Here is an 18423-nt window from a genome sequence, read left to right on the forward strand (position 1 = left end):
AGATTGCTACTAGTGTTTTATCAGAGGCGTAGCTCGGGAGAGCGGGCCTGGGTTCACCAGGTTCTCCAGCAGCCCCTCAGAGTGAGGGAAATAATGAAGCAATTAGGGAGGGGTGGAGCTGGGGGGCCCTCAGGAGCTGGGGGCCCGGGTTCTTTGAACCCCTTTGCTCAATTATAGCTACACCCCTGTGTTTTATTATGCTTAGCTTCCTTGTAAGCCTTTGTGGAAAACTTTTTAAAATTTTATTTTATTTTACTATTTTGTTTTCTTTTAGGAGCTCTGAACAGTTATAAACAAATGCTAAAATTATAAGAGCAAGAGTATTAGAATACTTGATACTGATCAAGGTTGGCTGTAGGGAAGTGAAATATTTTGTGGCTGGAGCTAATGGCAGTAAATTACTACTACTTGAAATATGTAGTACAGGCCTGTCAAACCCCTGGATCCAACCTGTGCAGCAACTTCCACTGGCCCTCCAACCTTCCCTCCTTCCCCACGCTGTGACCCCCCCCCCCGCCAAGTGCCAAAGCACCGGGAACTTCCTTCCCACCCCGCCCTTCACATTGTGTTGCTCTTTCCTTTCCCTCTCCATCGAAGCAGCAGCATCCAAAGTGCCGGCCAGCTTCCTTCTTTCCCTGGAGCCGTTCCCATTGACCTACACAGTGCTGAAGTGCTGGCCGGCTTCCTCCCCCGCCCTCCACTGGCACCAGTATTTCTCTCCCCCTCTTCCATCGTGTTTCCCTCTTTCTTTCTCTCTCTTTCCCTCCTGTCAAGCCTCTCCCCCCACCTTGTTATTAAGAAGTATTATATTCAGAATCTTTCCCGAAAGCTACCAATTCCCCCCCCCCCAAATTTCCCTGAGTATATCCCAATGTAAAAGTAGTGCATTCCGCTAATATAAGTGGCAGGGAAAGAACGGGAGTGAGAGAAAGACCGGGGAGGAGGGAGACATAAGGTGGTGAGAAGCTATGTGTGGTCCTCCCACCCAGAGGTGCATCGGAATCTAACCTGGCCCACTACCAGATTTGAGTTTGACACTCCTGCTGTAGTAGGTGTGAACATAGCCGGCACGAACTGCTTTTATTAACTGCCCTGAAAGCCATTTTACTTGGTTTAGGCAAGGATCCTCACATTTAGGATTAGCTCACTTAGCCAGCAATTATTTGTGACTGCCACCATCCCTCAGACCCTTTTCTGACGCACAGGCAGAGGTCTTAGGATTTGTACTGGGATATGAAGATATCCCAGTATCAGTGGGAGCCCTCTCCTGCTGCTCAAAAGGGATTCCTGCTGTTTCTTAGCCTCTCAAAAAATGACATTGGAAATTAGACATCTGGAAGGAGATCTGCATGGTGCTGGGTGTCCTGCTTGCCAGAGTAGATATTGGTGAGCTGGCAAGTGGATTTGTGGATGCCTGAATATAGGAATTCACAGAGACACTTATGTGCACTGTTGTGTATAGATGGCACCACAGATGCAGTTGTGAATCTCTGCAGCATATACATGTTGTAAAAAGACAACTGCGGCTTTCACACACTGCAGGCATGTGATATACAGATGTGAACCTGCCAGTTCTCATCCTTAGTGCTACATCTGCAAAATGGAGGCAGCCTATCTCGGGGAAGGTTGTGGGATGAACCATATAGAACAATACTATGCTAACTGTGTATAATAAAATGAGGAATTGCAGTTTGAGTGGTGTGTATCCATGTCAAAAACTCCCTGCATGTGGAAAGCTAGCATTTTGAGGTGAAAAGTTCTAGCTTTCTTCTCATGTGATAGGTTTCCATGTGCAGGGAGCATTTGATTTGGGGCAGCATTCAAATTTGATTCATCCCACCAACTTTCTCAAGTGATAGATCAGAAGCGACTATACTATGTGCCTTTTCTAAGCGTTTGAATCAGCTATGAATTCTAGTTTTACAAGGAATCTTGTTGCAGATCGTTGGGCTCATGTGCCCCTTGAAAATCTCACTCAGTTCTGTAATAATAATAATAATAATAATAATAATAATAATAATAATAATAATATTTCAGTAACAAATTGTGCCTATGTCTTGTTTTTCTTAATACATGTTAATGGCTTTCCCCTCTTTGCTGATCATTTTCACCTCAGCTTCGCCATTGGATGTATCCACAAAGGCTCTACCACTCAATGTCTTTGCAAGCCTGGTTACGCTGGAGTTTCCTGTGAACGGTAAATAACTTAAATCATGGCATCTGCCTGTCACTTGGTTTTGCCTGAGACCATGCAATCAGAAACATGCAGAGATAAAAATGAAATAACATGTTCCTGTGGGCTGTTCAGTATTTCACTGGAACACCTGATGAGAGGAGCAGGGAAGTGGGAATCTGGGATGGTAACACTGCAAATGCAGCTCCTTAAGGCCTACTGTTTTTCCCCAAAGGTGTGCTCCAGGTTACTATGGAAACCCATTAGTGATTGGCAGTTCCTGCCAGCCTTGCGATTGCAGTGGGAATGCTGACCCCAACATGCTCTTCAGTGACTGCGACTCCTTGACAGGATTCTGCACGGGATGCATGTACAACACAGCAGGGCCCCAGTGTGAAGTTTGTGCCCCCGGTTTTCATGGTGATGCACTGTTGGCAAAGAACTGCACTGGTAAGAAGTGTACCCTTGAATGGTCAACTGTTCATACTCCTAGGCACATATATGAATTTTGGAGGCAAGTTTCAGGCAAAAGTGCATTTACACCCACAGAAGTGTAGAAAAAGAGAGTAACTTCTAAAGCCTCATCCCAAAACAGTGCATCTGAGGTAAAATACACTCCCTGTTACATTGACAAAATGTGGAGCTTTCTAACTGCTAGAAACCAAGCATATTCCCTTCAGTGCATTTACTTATAGTGCATCCGCCAACCTTGTTACTTGTGCGGGTTCCATTCCTCCCTATTACCGCAAGTAAGAAAACCACAAGTAACAAGGCATTATACTTATGGGGAAAGGGGGTTGGTTAGGTTCCAGAATGGACTGAAAAGGTGAAAAAATGTGGAAAAACAGTGAAAAAATGCAAAAACAATTAAAATGGTTTACTATACCATTCTCCCATGTACTCAGGAATGCTCCCCCAATCCATGGAGTGCCCCCCAAATCGCAAAATATAACACACTTTTTTTAAAAAATGAGCCACAAAATGGCCCCTCCTGGGCTGCTCCTGACAAAATGGCAGCCGGAAGTGACCTCCATGGCCACTTTCAGCCCTCTAGGGACCACGGATATGTGGGTTTTAACCCCTTCATATCCATGGGTAATGAAACCAGGTGTTACACTTGCGAGTACATGAAACTGCAGATATAGAGTCCGTGTATAACGAGGTATGCCTGTAATAGTCTTTTCATCAATTCGTTTCATACCCAGGATTCAAATGAAAATGCAGGTCCAGTTCATTATTTAATTTCGAAATATTTGTATTGTTGTGCCCTTGTTTATATCTTGTTTTATTTTCACTACAACAATTCATTAAAACGCCTTTAGGGTAAAAAAACCCAACCCTGTTCCTTCCCCCTCTTGCAGAATGCAGCTGCATGCCCTGTGGGACTGAGTCATGTGATTCCAGAACGGGCCAGTGTCACTGTAAGCCTGGAGTGACAGGTCAGCACTGTGACCAATGCCAGGTAAAATGATTTGGGCATCCTTCACTGGCTCCCCTCCATGTACAAAGTGTGACATTTTGTTGCTTTAATCATGAAAGTCTGGTTTTTGTTTTAAATATATGTTTATTTTAATACATGTTTTAATACATTCTATGTATTAATATGTTTATTTAATACATTAATTATTTAATATGTTAATTATTTAATAATTTAATACGTTTATTTTGATACACATTTAAAACATGTTTAAAACATGTTTAAATACATGATTTTTCTGCATACTAAGCTCCTAAGCTGGTCACTAAGCTCCTCTTGTCTCCCTCTAGACTTGTCTTTGCACCCAGCTCAGCCTCCCATGCTTCCCCCATCCCTTGCTCTTCTCCCTCATGAGCAGTGTGGATAGAATTGAAGGATCAAACTGGGATATTCCATAGTGAATGACTCATCTCATTCTGAGAGATTAAAGGGTTCGGGGAGGACATAGGAAGAGTGCTGATGGATCAGGCTAAAGTCTGTCTAGTCCAGCGTTGTATTTTATGTCCGTCTGAGACTGCCAGAAGAAGGAGATGCCCTCTCCTGCCATTGCTACCTTGCAGCTGATAGTCAAAGGCATACTGCCTTTGACCCTGAAGTTAGTATATAGCCATCAAGACTTCATTTTAGGATGAGAAAAACAGCAGCAAAGCAGTAGAGTTTAAGACTTCTTCCCGGATTGAGAATCCAGCATGGGGGAAATAATGTTCAAATAGGCTCCTATAGGCAATTCCTCTAGGTCCCCCCCTTGAGTAGGAGGGAGAACACATCTGGGCTGGTGCTGGTGCAACTACTCTAGACTCCATTCTAGAATTGGGCACAACCAAAATTCATCTGTGTTCTAGGTTGGTGGCTAAATGAAAACCCACTGCGTGGTAGTTTGGATGTTGGAGCATCTGATGGAAGAAATAGATCTGTAAAGGAGGACCATTCCAGATTGGTGCTTTTCATGCAGGCATTGAGCCCAACCGTTCTGTATAGCTAGCAATAAATACCAAGGTGGCCTGATTCATCACCTGGCCTGCCACTCGGGAGAAGCTTGTATTGATCCAATCTGCTGACCCAAGATTATCAGAGAGATTGACAGATTGTTTCTGTTAATCCAGCCCTTTTGTCATGAGGGGCCTTCCTTTAGAATGATTGCATACCCCACTGGGCAAAGAGGGTTGTGTCAAAAGTGAAGCAACCCCCTAAAAAGCCTATGCTGCTGTGCCTGCCGCTTACAAGCTGGAAGCTAACAGTGAGTCTTTCCCCTTTCAGGAAGGGCACTATGGCTACGAAACATGTTCTGGCTGCCGGAAGTGCGACTGCGATATTGGATCTGTGAGTGCGGACTGCCATGCCCAGAGTGGCCACTGTAGTTGCAACCCTGGTGTGAGTGGCTCTCGTTGCCAGCAGTGCAGCCCTGGCTATTGGGGCCTCAGCCCGAACGGCTGCTCAAGTGAGTCCCTTTGGGCCAGTATTAAACCTTACAAAGCGGATCCCCGGCCTCTTGTTCCTTAGGCCAGAGGGAACGGAGTAAATGTCGAAAACAGGATTGCTCTTGCTTCATTTGTTATATCTATCTATATAATTATTTCACAAAGCTAGTGTGTGGTGGCCGGAAATGCAGGGCCAGAAATACGTGTAGATGCCTGGAGATGTGTGGGGATGTTTGATTGGCAGAAATGCAGAGGCAGCCCCAGGCCCAGGGGAAGGGGGGAAGAAAGGGGGGGCAGAAGCGGATGGTGAAGAGGAGGCGGTGGTGGTGGTGGTGGTGAGGAGAGGTGGCTGGGCGGGTAGCGGAGCCATGTGTGCTCGACTGGGGCCAGCCGTGGTGAGGAAACAGCAGCGAGGAGGAGGAGGAGGAGGCGACAGCGGCAGTGGTGAGGAGAGGCAGTTGGGCCCGGCTGGGCGAGAAAGAAAAGGTGGGGGCAGAAGCGAACGGCAGGGAGGCGGCTGGGCCTGGCGGCGGAGCTGTGCGGGCCTGACCCAGGCTGGCCGTGGTGAGGAAGCGGCAGCGACAAGGGCAGCGGTGATGTTGAGGAGAGGCGGTTGGGCGGGCCTGGCCCGGACCGACTGAGGTGAGGCGACGGGTGGGCCACCAGGAATCGGTGGAGGGAGGTGGGCGGTGGAGGAGAGACTGGGGCAGAAGACAGGGGGGGGAGGGTACCGCTGGCCCCATAGAGCACACAGATGCTCTGTGCGGGGTCAGCTAGTTTATTTTTATTTATTTAAAATATTTATACCAACCCCCTCTAGTACACTATTGCTCGGGGCGGCTCACAACATATTCTCCCTTTTTAAAATCAGTTGCTGGATATTACAATGCTGACACCCTTCACAGAGTAACAAGGGTGGTCCTCAACCACCTGTGTGCTACTGTGGGCATCTTAAGCACCACCGATGGTATTGTGCAAAAATAAATCGTGCCATCACAGTTGTGCAAGACCCTATCCATGTTATTTCCACTGAACGTAGTGTCACGCAGTGGCAGTTGTGCAGTTTTAAGTACTGGCACAAGAGTGCTCTTGCAGAACACCATGGACGTTGTTAGACACCTGCAGCAGCACATGTGGTTGAGAACCACCCACGTTACCGCCATGCGCAGGATGTCAGCCAGTGTTCATAAAGCTGTTAGGGAGGTGCATGAATCGCGATTAGCAGCGTGATTTGAAACACATCCCCGGCACCTTTAAAATGGATGGGAGCAGGTGCATACCTGTTCCTCCACCGCTTGCCACCACTTCCTGAATTGGCGGTGCTCCTCCCAGCTATCTTCGCACGCCGGCAGTGCTCTCCCCCAGCTGCCCTTGCAGGCATGCATACATGATGGTCATTTGCATGAACGGTCAGCAACAGTGGAGGAGCAGGTATGCACCTGCTCTTCTCTCCTCTCTCTCCTCTCCTCCATTTTAAAGGTGCCGGGGATGTGTTTCGAATCACGCTGTGAATCACAATTTGTGCAAATCCCTAAGAGCTGTGTTCCTTCTGTCACTGATTGGTCATGATAGCTGGTGATAGGTACACAGCTTGCCTTTCCATAGAGATTCTCAGTGACCTGCAAATAGTAAAAGATAATGAATTCCGTCTTTCATATTTACATGAACTGTTACATAAGAATAACAGTCTCATGATGTAACATCTTCTGGTTGTTTGGTGCACATGGGCTTTTGGAGTAATTTAAGGGTGGGGAAGCAGGTGGGTTTTTTGGGGGGTGCTTATGTTCCTCACTAAATGTCTGTTTTCTATAATGATGGGTGGTGTTAGTGGTATTTATTTCACATTTATGACTGTGGGATAGAAGGATGTGACCTTAGAATGGTACTAGAGTCTAGTCTGATTTGCCATTCACATTTTTCTTGGCAGAATGTCACTGCAGAGGAGGCTCCTGTAACCCCCGGACAGGAGAGTGCACCTGTTCCAATGGCTTGACAGGGAAGCAGTGTGATACCTGTGTAAAGAAGCATGAGATCCCTGTGGTGGACGGCCCAGACCACATGAGATGTGAAGGTAGCCCCTTGCTTTCATCTGTTCCACTCCTTATACGAGTTAATACACGTCCATTGATTCCAGCTGTATTTGATCATCTGGAGCAGACCACAACTTACAGGCAAATCTTTGTGTTCTGTGCTTTTAACATAATGCCTCATTTGTCTCTATATGACTGCACAACTCTAAAGGGTCATTCAGAGCTGGTTTTGATTTCGCAAACATCTAGCGTCAATTTATTTTGTTTATATTAAGATTAGTAAGCTGCTTTTAAAGATATGAATTTAGTAAAATCTTACACAGTTTACAGTTAACAGCATACCATGGTTGTTCATGGAAATAGGGTTAAAGATATTAGGCCAATGTCGAACCATACACCACCTGTGGAGGGCTGAACCCACTCCGCAGAAGATGTTGCTGCTAGTAAAATTAAGCTCCAGCTGATCATTCTAGATTGGTTCTCTCAAATGGATAGTTAGCTGACCTTTGGGACCAACTGCTTTGTTTAATCAGAGAAATAAACTATAAAAGTGACTGGGCAATTTTAGGTAGACTGTTAACCTTGATGGTCTGATAACACAGCCTTGTTTTCTTGGTTTTCTCTAATTGCTTTGGACTAATGGTCCACTTTTGCTTAGTTCCCTCTAAGCCAGTGTTCTTCATTGTAAGTCCTGGGAATCAGTGGCAGCACCTTCCAGCCCTCAGTGCAGCTCCCTAATTGTTCATTGGGTCTGTGCAAAACTTCAGCTGAAGCTGGATACGCTGCAAAGTCATAGGAACATAGGAAGCTGCCATATACTGAGTCAGACCAAAGGTCCATCTCGCTCAGTATTATCTACACCAGGGTTTCTTAACTTTGGCCCCCCAGATGTTTTTGGACTACAACTCCCATCGTCCTCAGCCACAAAGGCCATGTCTGGGGATGATGGGAGTTGTAGTCCAACAACATCTGGAGGCCCAAGCTTGAGAAACCCTGATCTACACAGACTGGCAGCGGCTTCTCCAAGGTTGCAGGCAGGAATCTCTCTCAGCCCTGTCTTGGAGATGCCAGGGAGGGAACTTGGAATCTTCTGCTCTTCCCAGAGCGGCTCCATCCCCTGAGGGGAATATCTTATAGTGCTCACACATCAGGTCTCTCATTCATATGCAACTAGGGCAGACCCTGCTTAGCTAAGGGGACAAGTCATGCTTGCTACCACAAGACCAGCTCTCCTCCCCAAGAGTTTCTTCTGCATCATGCAGAGGCAGCCATTACTACCATGCAGTGCTTTGTTCAGCGATGGTGGGGCTCCTTTAAAGGAAACCGAGCCCTCTTGAATCCTTTCACAATCTTGGAAGACATGCACAGAGTGCTGGGAAGTGTAGATCTTCCCAGCACTTCCCCATAGAGGTCTTCAGAAAAGGCACTCTCTTCTAGCACTCTGCAGAGGTCAGCATTCTGGCAAATGGTTCTCACATTGAAGGTTTTTTGTCAACGTGGCCCCAGCTTGAAAAATAGTGAGGATCACTGCTCTTAGCATTTTGGAATGATGGAACTTGGGTCCACTTCGCTCATTCCCATCTAGTGCAGTCCTGTGGCTTCTTCATGGATGTTACATAAGAAACTACACGTTTCATTTCCTCTCCCCCTAACAGCTTGTGACAGTTGCGTACTACTCCTGCTGGAAGATCTCCAGAAGATTGAAAGCTCATTCCCTGCCCTCCGGCACCAATTGACAAGCCTCAATGCCACCTCCATCGCATGGACCCGTCTGCATAGCATCAATGGCTCAATGCAAACCCTCACTGTATGTTGCTGTATCAAATACATTCTTCTGCTTGTTTAGTTTTTCTGTGGGTTTCTGGGGTTACAGTTTCAGTTTTCACTTTCTCTTCCCCTTATAGAACCATCTGCGTGAGTATCAGAGAACCTTAAATAGGGCCGGGCAACAGGCAGATGAGCTGGAAGAAGAGAACATAGACTTTGTTCAGGATTTAAATGCACTTCAGCACAAGGTACAGCATTTTTCCTGCTACACATTTATATAGTGCCAGTAGTGTGCTAGGTACTGTATAGAAATGAAATAGCCCAAACCCTCTGGACAGGTACTTTATCCCCACCAATATTCTAAACTCCTTCTCTTAACAGTTCATTATATTTAAGCCTGGCAGGGTGGGGTGTTGAATAATTCACTCTCCAGGTGGGTAAGGATCTATGTGATCCTATGACCCACTCCTGATTATTTAAGTATAGTTGAGCAAATGACAATCCTAAACCTGCACCAGTCCTACAAAGTACTAGACGGCTTTAACTGGCAGCAAGTTTTTCTGTGGTGCTGTGGGAGAGGGGATATTTTCCTTCTAGCTATAATTTCTTTTTCTTTTCGAATATATTATATTTTAGAAAAAGAAAATTTGTTAATAAAAACAAATGGCATAATGCAAAAAACTTATGAAACTTATTGCCACAGGATGTCAGTGGTACAATAGTGTTGAGAAAAGTGGATAAATTCACTAAAGTTAAATACTATTACCAGCCAACATGATGGGCAGCATGATGGTCCTCTGTCAACAGTAGGGACACATCAGGGCTGCTGCGCAACTTAAGACAGCCCTGATGGTATTGATTGATTGATTAAGTGCTGTCAAGTTGGTGTCGACTCTTAGCGACCACATAGATAGATTCTCTCCAGGATGATCTGTCTTCAATTTGGCCTTTAAGGTCTCTCAGTGGTGCATTCATTGCTGTCGTAATTGAGTCCATCCACCTTGCTGCTGGTTGTCCTCTTCTCTTTCCTTCAACTTTTCCCAGCATTACAAATTTCTCAAAGGAGCTGGGTCTTCGCATAATGTGTCCGAAGTATGATAGTTTGAGCCTGGTCATTTGTGCCTCGAGTGAAAATTCTGGGTTGATCTCTTCTATGATCTATTTGTTTGTTTTCCTGGCTATCCATGGTAGCCTCAAAAGTCTTCTCCAGCACCAAAGTTCAAAAGCATCGATGGTTTTTCTATCTTGCCTCTTCACCTGATGATATAGAGCAGGGATTCTCAACATTGGGTCCCCAGCTGTTATTGGACTTCAACTCCCATAATCCCCAGCCCCAGTGGCCTTTGGTTGGGGATTATGGGAGTTGAAGTCAATAACATCTGGGGACCGAACGTTGAAAATCCCTGATATAGAAAATGATATTAGACAGAATGATTTAAAACCACATCTGGAACTACTTCCATTGGAAACAGGATAGTTTAAAATCATTCTGCGACAGTCCTGTCACTGTATCATTAGGTTTGCCTTTTAAGTTGTGCAACTGCCTCATTGTGTCCCTACATCAACAGAGGGCTGCTTGTCATGTTGGCTGTCAATTGCTAAAATAATATAGAGAGGCTATTCACATGATTGTAGAAAATCGGGCTAGCCTCCGCTAGTCCGATTTCCTACAAACGTGTGGACCACCGGGCTCAGCTGTGAGCCTGGTGGTTCCTGAGCGGGTAACCCACTCAAGTAGCCTGCCCCTTAAACCGGGTTTGCGGAGTAAGCGCTCTGCAAACCCGGTTTTTAAAATAGTGAGTAGTTGTGGCTCCTCACAAGTAGACCCCCGACCAGGAGGCTTAGAAGCAGCCTCCTGGCTCGAGGGTCTCTCCAGTATGCCCTGCGTGCTCGCGCAGGGCATACTGGAGCTTCCGAGGGCCGCACGGCCCCCAATCCTCCCAGCCCCCACCGGCTCTGTCACGGAGCTGGCAGTCGTGTGGGTGGCCAATCCGGCTGCCCAGGGCTCCCACCCTGCTCGTCTGCGGGGAGAGCGGACTTAACCCGCTCTCCCTGCAAACCCAGTCAAAATGGTTCTCACTGATCGTGAGACCCGCCTCAGAATCTTGTACAGGGCGCAGCGGGGAAATGCTTGACTAACAAGCAGAAGGATGCCAGTTCGAATCTCCTCTGGTATGTTTCCCAGACTATGGGAAACACCTACATCAGGCAGGAGCGATAGAGGAAGATGCCGAAAAGCATAATCTCATACTGCACAGAAGGAGGCAATGGTAAACCCCTCCTATATTCTACCAAAGACAACCACAGCGCTCTGTGGGTGCCAGGAGTCGAAATCGACTTGACGACACACTTTAGGTTTACAAGGTAAACCTGAAATCCTGGAACTCACAGATGCTGAGAATAATGGATAAGAGAAGTTCTTCATTTATGAGTTGAAAATATGCACTCCCCTTTCTCCAAGGAGCCCCAGGTGTCAATATGTGGTATTCCCAGGCAGCTTCAGCAATAGAACTACAGAAAGAATCTCCAGACCATTAGTTGAGCCTAGAGAAGCAATAGATGGTCTGGAGGAAAGGGAATGCTACTGCTCACGCTTTGCATGCAAAAGGTCCTAGGTTCAGTCTCCAACTAGACAGGCAGCAGGGCTGAGAAGAATCCATTCCTGAGAAATTGCTGAGCTGATACCAGTTGAACAGGCAATAAAGGGTTTGATGGGCCAATGGTCTCACAGTATGAGGCAGTGGCATATGAAGGGATGGATTAATCCATAATGAGTCTGTGCCTGGACTAGTTTATTGGGAAGAGAAGCCTCCCAAATGTGTAAATGCTGCATACAAAAGACCCCCTAAACAGCAAGCCTGCTTCCTAGTTTTGTTTGCCTTACTCAGCATCTTGAGTCTTTTTGAACCTTCTCTAAAGCAGGAATTTCCTATCTTTAGGCAACAATGACACACAGGAAAGCAAACCATGTCATGGACAGCTCAGAGAAGAGCCATCTTCAAGCTGAGAGCCTTAATTTGGATATCAGGAACATTCGGAACAAAATTGATGGTGAGATACAATTGGTTGCATTGAGGTTTATGCCTGCTTTGTACAGATGCCACTCAGAGGCACTCTTAGCCACAAACCTTGGGGACTTGGTCTGTGGCCTCCTGCCTCTGGGGGGGTGCTACCCAGATTTTTTTGGGGGGTGCTCCCCAGAGCCCCGCCACTTCCGGCGGCAGGGTGGAGTGTGGCTGCAGCAAGGGTGGGGGGCCAAGGAGAAAGCCCCCCCTTTTTTGTTAAAAAAACAAAAAACTGCTGCGCAGCAGCGGCAGTACTTGCAGGGAGGGGGGTGAGGAGGGGAGAGTTCCCCTTTACCTAAAGATTTTCCTTGACCCAGGGAGGGTGGGATGGGGCGCGGTGGAAGCAGTGGCTGCAGGGGGGGCAAAGAGGTGAGAGCTCCCCCTTTTACTGGGATGGGGGGCGGCGAGCTCCTTCCAGATCCCCTCCCTCCTTCCAAGTGACTGCACGAGCTTCTCTGCTGTGCAGCCCGTTTCCAGCCTCCCTCCATGTGGAGGAAGTAGAGAGGCGAAAGACCTTCTCCAATCTTTCCAACCTGCTCTCAGCTCTCCGCTTGCCACCTTTCCCTCTTCGCTTCCTTTCAAAATAAAGCCTCCCCCACTTCTGCTTCCCGTACATGGAGCGTGCGGGAAAGACTTGCGTAATCCCTGTCCCTAAAGGGAAGGTACAGAAGAGCTTTCCAGGGACATTGAGGGCTCTTGGAGCACCACCTTCCACCCAGGCAACGCCAGCTGCTCTCCAGCCGCCCAGGACGCCACAGTGGTTGTTTTCCCGCCCTCAGGCAGCAAAATGCACAGTAAGTCGGCAAAACACGCTCCCGAGGGCAGCAAGCAGAAGGACCCAGGGGAATCCTCCCGAGCCAACTCCCTGCTAATGATGCAGCTTCAACAAGCTGCGCAGGCAAAGCTGAGACGCCTGCCTCCTTCCTCCAGCGATCTTCAGGTTATGGCAAGCATGCAAGCCTCTCTCGCCGTGCCCAGGCTACAGGCGCAGGGAGAGCAGCCACCAAGCGAGGCAGAGCCCACCCAGACAGCGGAAACCTCGCAGCTCACTGCCGTGGACCTAAGTGCCCAACTACCTCTGCAGCCTGATGAGGAAAAGGAGAGCGTTGTTCTGGCCAACATGCAGGAGCCTGTGAGATCCAACCTGCCCAGGCAACCCCCTCCCTCCTGAGGGCCACCAGTTGAGGCTGCTCCCCTCACTGCCCCTTTGCCCAGATATGTTCCTGCTGAGTGGCAGGACTGGTTCAAGTCTACCATCTCGGAGACATTCCAGACCTTGAGAGCACCCCAAAAATGTTCCAAGAAGTGAAAGTCATGGAGGAAAGAGACTTCTTCAGAGGAGGAGTCTGAACCAGGTACTGCTCCACCTAAAAAAAAGCAGAAAGGAAGACTGCCTGCTTACTTGGCAAAGAGGCACCTTGTAACGTGGTGATTCTCTTTATTTAGCAGGGGGAGAGTAACTGGCCCTATCCACCCCCAGCATAGTACCTCCAGTGACTGTTGCTGGTGTCTGTCTTGTGTTTATTTTTAGATTGTGAGCCCTTTGGGGACAGGGATCCATCTTTATTTATTTATTATTTCTCTGTGTAAACCGCCCTGAGTCATTTTTGGAAGGGCGGTATAGAAATCGAATTAAAAATAGATAGATAGATAGACAGACAAACAAACGCACACCTTAAGGGATTTAAGATGCCTAGGGTGGTTCTTCTGGGGCTTCCAAACACAGAGATTTCTGGCCCTGATTAAGATGACCAACCTATAGCACCAAACCACCTGGCCAGACCTGATAAGCCATCCAACCCCACCCCTATCATAGATCTGGATGCTGGCACAGGCGCAACTCCAGATGGAGTGGGGAGAGGACCCAAATCAGGATCCAGACTTCCGTTCTGACAGGGAAGAGGGCGAATGGTCACCTGCAGAAGACCCAGACGCTGGCACGTACTCTCAACACTTATTTGTGCCAGAAGACTTTAACCCTTTGCTTACTAGAACCATTGCCACCCTTGTTTTGCAAGCTAAGCCTTCCTCTGAAGCAACACAGACCTCAAAGGAGGACCTGGTTTTTCCTAAGCCAAAAAGCAAGGACATACTGCTGCCTATGCCAACTCCCTTTACTGAGACCACAAAACAGGAATGGCTTCTCCTATCCACTGATAGAAAGGCCTTATCTGTGACAAATTTTACTCCTTTCAGCAGGAGCCCTCCAGCCTACTTAAAACTCCCCCGGCTGATGCTCCAGTGGTCCAATTGGTGTCAGGTTATCTGCTCCCTAGAAAGGGCGAAGCCCCGCTTAAGGACCTGGCTGATGACAGGGCAGAGTTTGCCTTTAAGAGAACTCACGATAATTCATCCCTAGCAACCAGGGCCTCAGCTGCAGTCTCTATGGTAGCCAGGACTGCCCTACTATGGGTGGATGACCTTCAGGATAAGCTCCTCCTTCAGATCCCACCAGGTTTAGACAGCAGCTGGTAAAAATTCAGAAGGCACAGGCCTTCGTGGCAGATGCCACATTAGACTCCATCAGGTTTTCATCTAGGGCTTCTGCTGCCTTCATTGTGGGCAGACGGCACCTCTACTCAAAAGCTGGCAGGTGGACGCCACTTCTAAGGCCAGCTTATCAGCAGTGCCCTACGACGGGGCAAAACTCTTTGGCGAGGAGGCACTGATGGACATTCTTGTGGAGTCCAAGGATAAAAGAAAGACCATGCCCTCAGCTCCTAAAAAAGTCAGATAAAATGTCCAGAAGGCCCTTTCTCTTCTTTTGTGCCTCCAGACCCTCCTCCAGAGGTAGAGGCAGGGATGTCAGGCCTCAGAGAGGTAATTGGAACAGACAGTGTTTGCCCCCCAGAGCTTCACCCCAAACAGGTAAGCCTTCCCCTCTCAGGCCAAGCAAAACAAACCAAGGCCTGACCCGGGATTCTCTAAGCTTTGAGGGCGCCTGTCAGCATACTTCCATGTTTGGGAGGAGTCAGCCACAGACAAATGGGTGTTCAGCACAGTCCAAGACAGATACAAGATAGAATTAGATGCCAGACCATCCCGTCGCTTCCTTCCCACCTCCCACTCTTCTACAAAACATGCAGACCTTCTGGGAGCAATCAACCACCTCATAGAGATAGGTGTGGTGGAGCTCGTTCCTGCTTCCCAACAGGAACAAGGTGTCTATTCTGTCTTGTTCACTGTTCCCAAAAAGGACAGGTCCAAAAGAGCAGTTCTGGACTTAAAGTTCCTAAACAAATGGGTCAAGTGGACCAAGTTCAGGATGGAGTCTCCACTCCATAGCGAAAGCTCTGCATCACGAAGACTTTACTCTATAGACTTAAAGGAGGCATACCTCTATACATCCCAGCAGCAGGCAGCTACTGCGGTTCAAGTACAATGGCGTGCATTACCAATATGTAGCCCTCCTGTTTGGCCTCTCATCCGCCCTAAGGATCTTCACCAAGGTCCTGGCTGCCCTCAGAGCCCACCTTTGCCTACGGGGGATAAGACTCTTTGCATCTCTGCTCCTGCAATTGCCCATTCAGATTCAGACATTGCTAGCAGCCCATTCAGATCTCCAGACCACCCTACAGATGCTACAGGGCCATGGCATCCTAATCAACAAAACCAAGAGCCACTGGTCCCATCTCATTGGATCCAGCACCTGGGGGTGGACATAAACACGATCCAGAATCGCTTCTTCCTCCGCCAGACGGACAACAGACGCTGACTTCAGAGATTGAAACGACACTGATCGCCAGTTCAGCACCTCTCCTTTCCCTGGCACAGATACTGGACCTCATGGTCCCATGGGCCAGACTACAGCTCAGGCCACTACAATGGTTTATCCTGCCATACCAACATGCTATTGTCATGAAGCTCAACCCACCCATCAGACTGGACCGACCAACCCACCAGTCACTTCAGTGGTGGCTAGCACCAGCACGTACCACATGTGGGAAGGACTTCCTGGATCCCACCAGAATCACAGTCACAACCGATGCAAGCAACAGGGGTTGGGGAGCACAACTGCCAACAATTATCAGCACAAGGAAGATGGAGTCACCAGGAGCAGTTGTCTGAGCGGCCCAGCATGCCTCTGGAAGAGGCGGAGAAATGGGAAAAGGGGAGGCTTCGGGAATGTCATATGGCTCAATTGAAATGGGCTGCAGCAGTTCCCCTGACCAAGCCTCCTCCCATGGCAGTGGAGATGAGGGCCCAGGGAACATCAGAGGCCCATGGAATGGCAGCCAGTAGTTCTGTTTTGGCATGTGGGGCACATAATGGCACCAGAGAGGCCTCTCTATGATCTGCTGTAGCACAGGTGACGCCAGAATCAGCAGCAGAGGGTGACCTAGGCCGGATCTAGGACCAGAATCAACAACAACAGCAAAACCGGTGAGACCCCTCTGAGTAGCGAGCAGGCCCCCCCCCCACACACACACACCTCATGCGCTGCAGGTCCCTCAGAGCCAGGTTTGAGTTTACCAAGGGCAGTACCTCTGGAGTGGCAGGTCTGGTTTGGTTTAGAAATGCTGTTGTAGAAACTATCAGTCAAATCAAGCCTAAAAAGAAAAGTAAAAAATCTAAAAAGTATAAGCGGAGTTCCTCTTCATCTGGGGAATCTTCAACTTCAGAATAATCTAAACCCTCTCCTAAAAAAGCAAAAAGGAAGCGAACGCATATCAAGGGGTCACAGTCTAGCAAGAGTAAAAAATCCATGAATTCTAAACGCCACAGGCGTGAACAGCATTCTTCAGACTTTTCCGGTCCAGACCCAGATACACAAAGTCCTATACCTATTCCTTCTGATAAGTGAAAAGGGCCAGCAACACCAATTATTGATCAGGAGGTTGACCCTGATGTGGACCAGGAGGGGGGAGATGGGGGCATTCAGGACACAGACACCATTCCTGATGAGGAGGAGAAGGGTGAATGGTCGGGGGGCGGTGGGGGGACTCGGACTCAGGCGATGCCTCACAGCATCTTTTTCTTTCTGAGGACTTTAATCCACTTAGGACAAGAGCAATAGCTACTATTGACTTGCAATCAGTGGTAACGCCAGAGGCTGCTCAGACAGTTAAAGAGGACCTGGTTTTTCCTATGGCAAAGCCTAGAGACATGTTATTGCCAATGCCTGATCTGGATTGTGATCCATTGTATCCATAAGAACTGGGTTTCTGCGCCTGCGCAGGGACCTCCCGGGCTGACTAGCTAGCTCCTCTTTGCGCCCCGCCCGTCTGCACGTGCCTTGCAGCTTCCGTTAGAATCGACGGTTGGGGCGCCTCTCCTTCAGTTTTCTCTTGACCGCCAAAGCGCTTACACCTCTTGGCTGTTGCTCCTCAATTATTATCAAATCTTTTGACTTCGGACTGTTTGACTATTCTCTACTGAGCGGATTAATTGGTTTGACTTCAGAACGAACAACGGACTTGATTTGGGACTCTGATTCTAACTTCGAAGTTTGTACAGGACGGTTTTGACTCGGAACGGTGAACGGACTTGATTACGGACTCTGCTTTGTTTGTTCCTAAGATTGTTTACTGAATTTGACTCGGAACGGCATTTGGACAATGGAAGCTAAGAAGACATTCAAACGATGTGAAAAGTGTCGAGCAAAGTTGCCTTCGACTGATTATCACGACGCCTGTTTGATGTGCCTAGGAGAGAATCATAACACGGCGGCATGTAAGATATGCTGCTCGTTTTCAAAACAAACTAGGCAAAATAGAGCTCTCAGGCTTCGAGCTGCGTTATACGAGGAGGCACTTCGGCCGCCAACTCCTCGTCCGTCGGCGTCGATGAGTTCCGGTTCAACATCGGGAGCTTCGATGTCGAAGGAGTCCGGTGCGTCAAGCTCCCCGGGATTGGGTTCCAGTGGGTCTGCTGATAAGCAGTCTAAAACCACTGTTGACACTCTGTTTAAGAAACCAAAGGAGGTTTCCAAAAAACGGAAGCATAAGGATAGAGATCGTCATGCTTCTGAGAGGGAAGGTCGCCATCGTGAGGAGTCTCGACATCGAACTCCCTCACCGACGGCAGCACAGATTTACGACGTGGACTCGGCTGAGTCCCCTACAGCCTCGACGTCGACACCTCCGGTATCGACGGTCAGGATGGTCTCGGCTTCGACATCGACGTTAGTCTCGACGTCGACACCAACGCCGACATCGAGATTGGACCAAGGCAGTCTGGGACAGGCGTCGACATTGGAATCGACATCGACGTCGATATCGGCGTCGAGACATTTGCAAGTCTCGGCATCGGAGCCTCCCATAACTGCCCAGGCGGTGTATGCCATTCCTCCGTCGGCGTCCACGGTGCCGGAGCAGATATTGAATGTGAACACTGCTCCTTCATCGGTGTTGACGGCTTCGACATTGAGGAGGATTCCTCATCTTTTGTCACCGGCATTGACGCCGGCACAGTCCCCCTCGACGCCAAGGACTCCGAGTCTGGCTACACACGGGGACGGACTTAGAGAACTGCTGGAGTCGAGTTCGAGTAC

General features: G+C 48.4%; 1 protein-coding gene across 6 annotated transcripts in view; it reads left to right on the forward strand.

Annotated features, from left to right (window-relative positions):
* LAMA5 (laminin subunit alpha 5) overlaps positions 1-18423 on the forward strand; it is a 362437-nt gene that overhangs the window by 276298 nt on the left and 67716 nt on the right. For all 6 annotated transcript variants that reach the window (XM_053245482.1, XM_053245481.1, XM_053245483.1 and 3 more), the window contains 8 exons: positions 2117-2197; positions 2409-2623; positions 3535-3635; positions 4908-5088; positions 6996-7139; positions 8754-8905; positions 9003-9113; positions 11805-11916. In XM_053245482.1, coding sequence (XP_053101457.1) covers positions 2117-2197; positions 2409-2623; positions 3535-3635; positions 4908-5088; positions 6996-7139; positions 8754-8905; positions 9003-9113; positions 11805-11916 — 1097 coding nt within the window. The remainder of the gene's footprint in view (positions 1-2116; positions 2198-2408; positions 2624-3534; positions 3636-4907; positions 5089-6995; positions 7140-8753; positions 8906-9002; positions 9114-11804; positions 11917-18423) is intronic.

Source organism: Hemicordylus capensis, chromosome 4 (genome assembly GCF_027244095.1).
Source record: "Hemicordylus capensis ecotype Gifberg chromosome 4, rHemCap1.1.pri, whole genome shotgun sequence".
Taxonomy (NCBI): Eukaryota; Metazoa; Chordata; class Lepidosauria; order Squamata; family Cordylidae; genus Hemicordylus; species Hemicordylus capensis.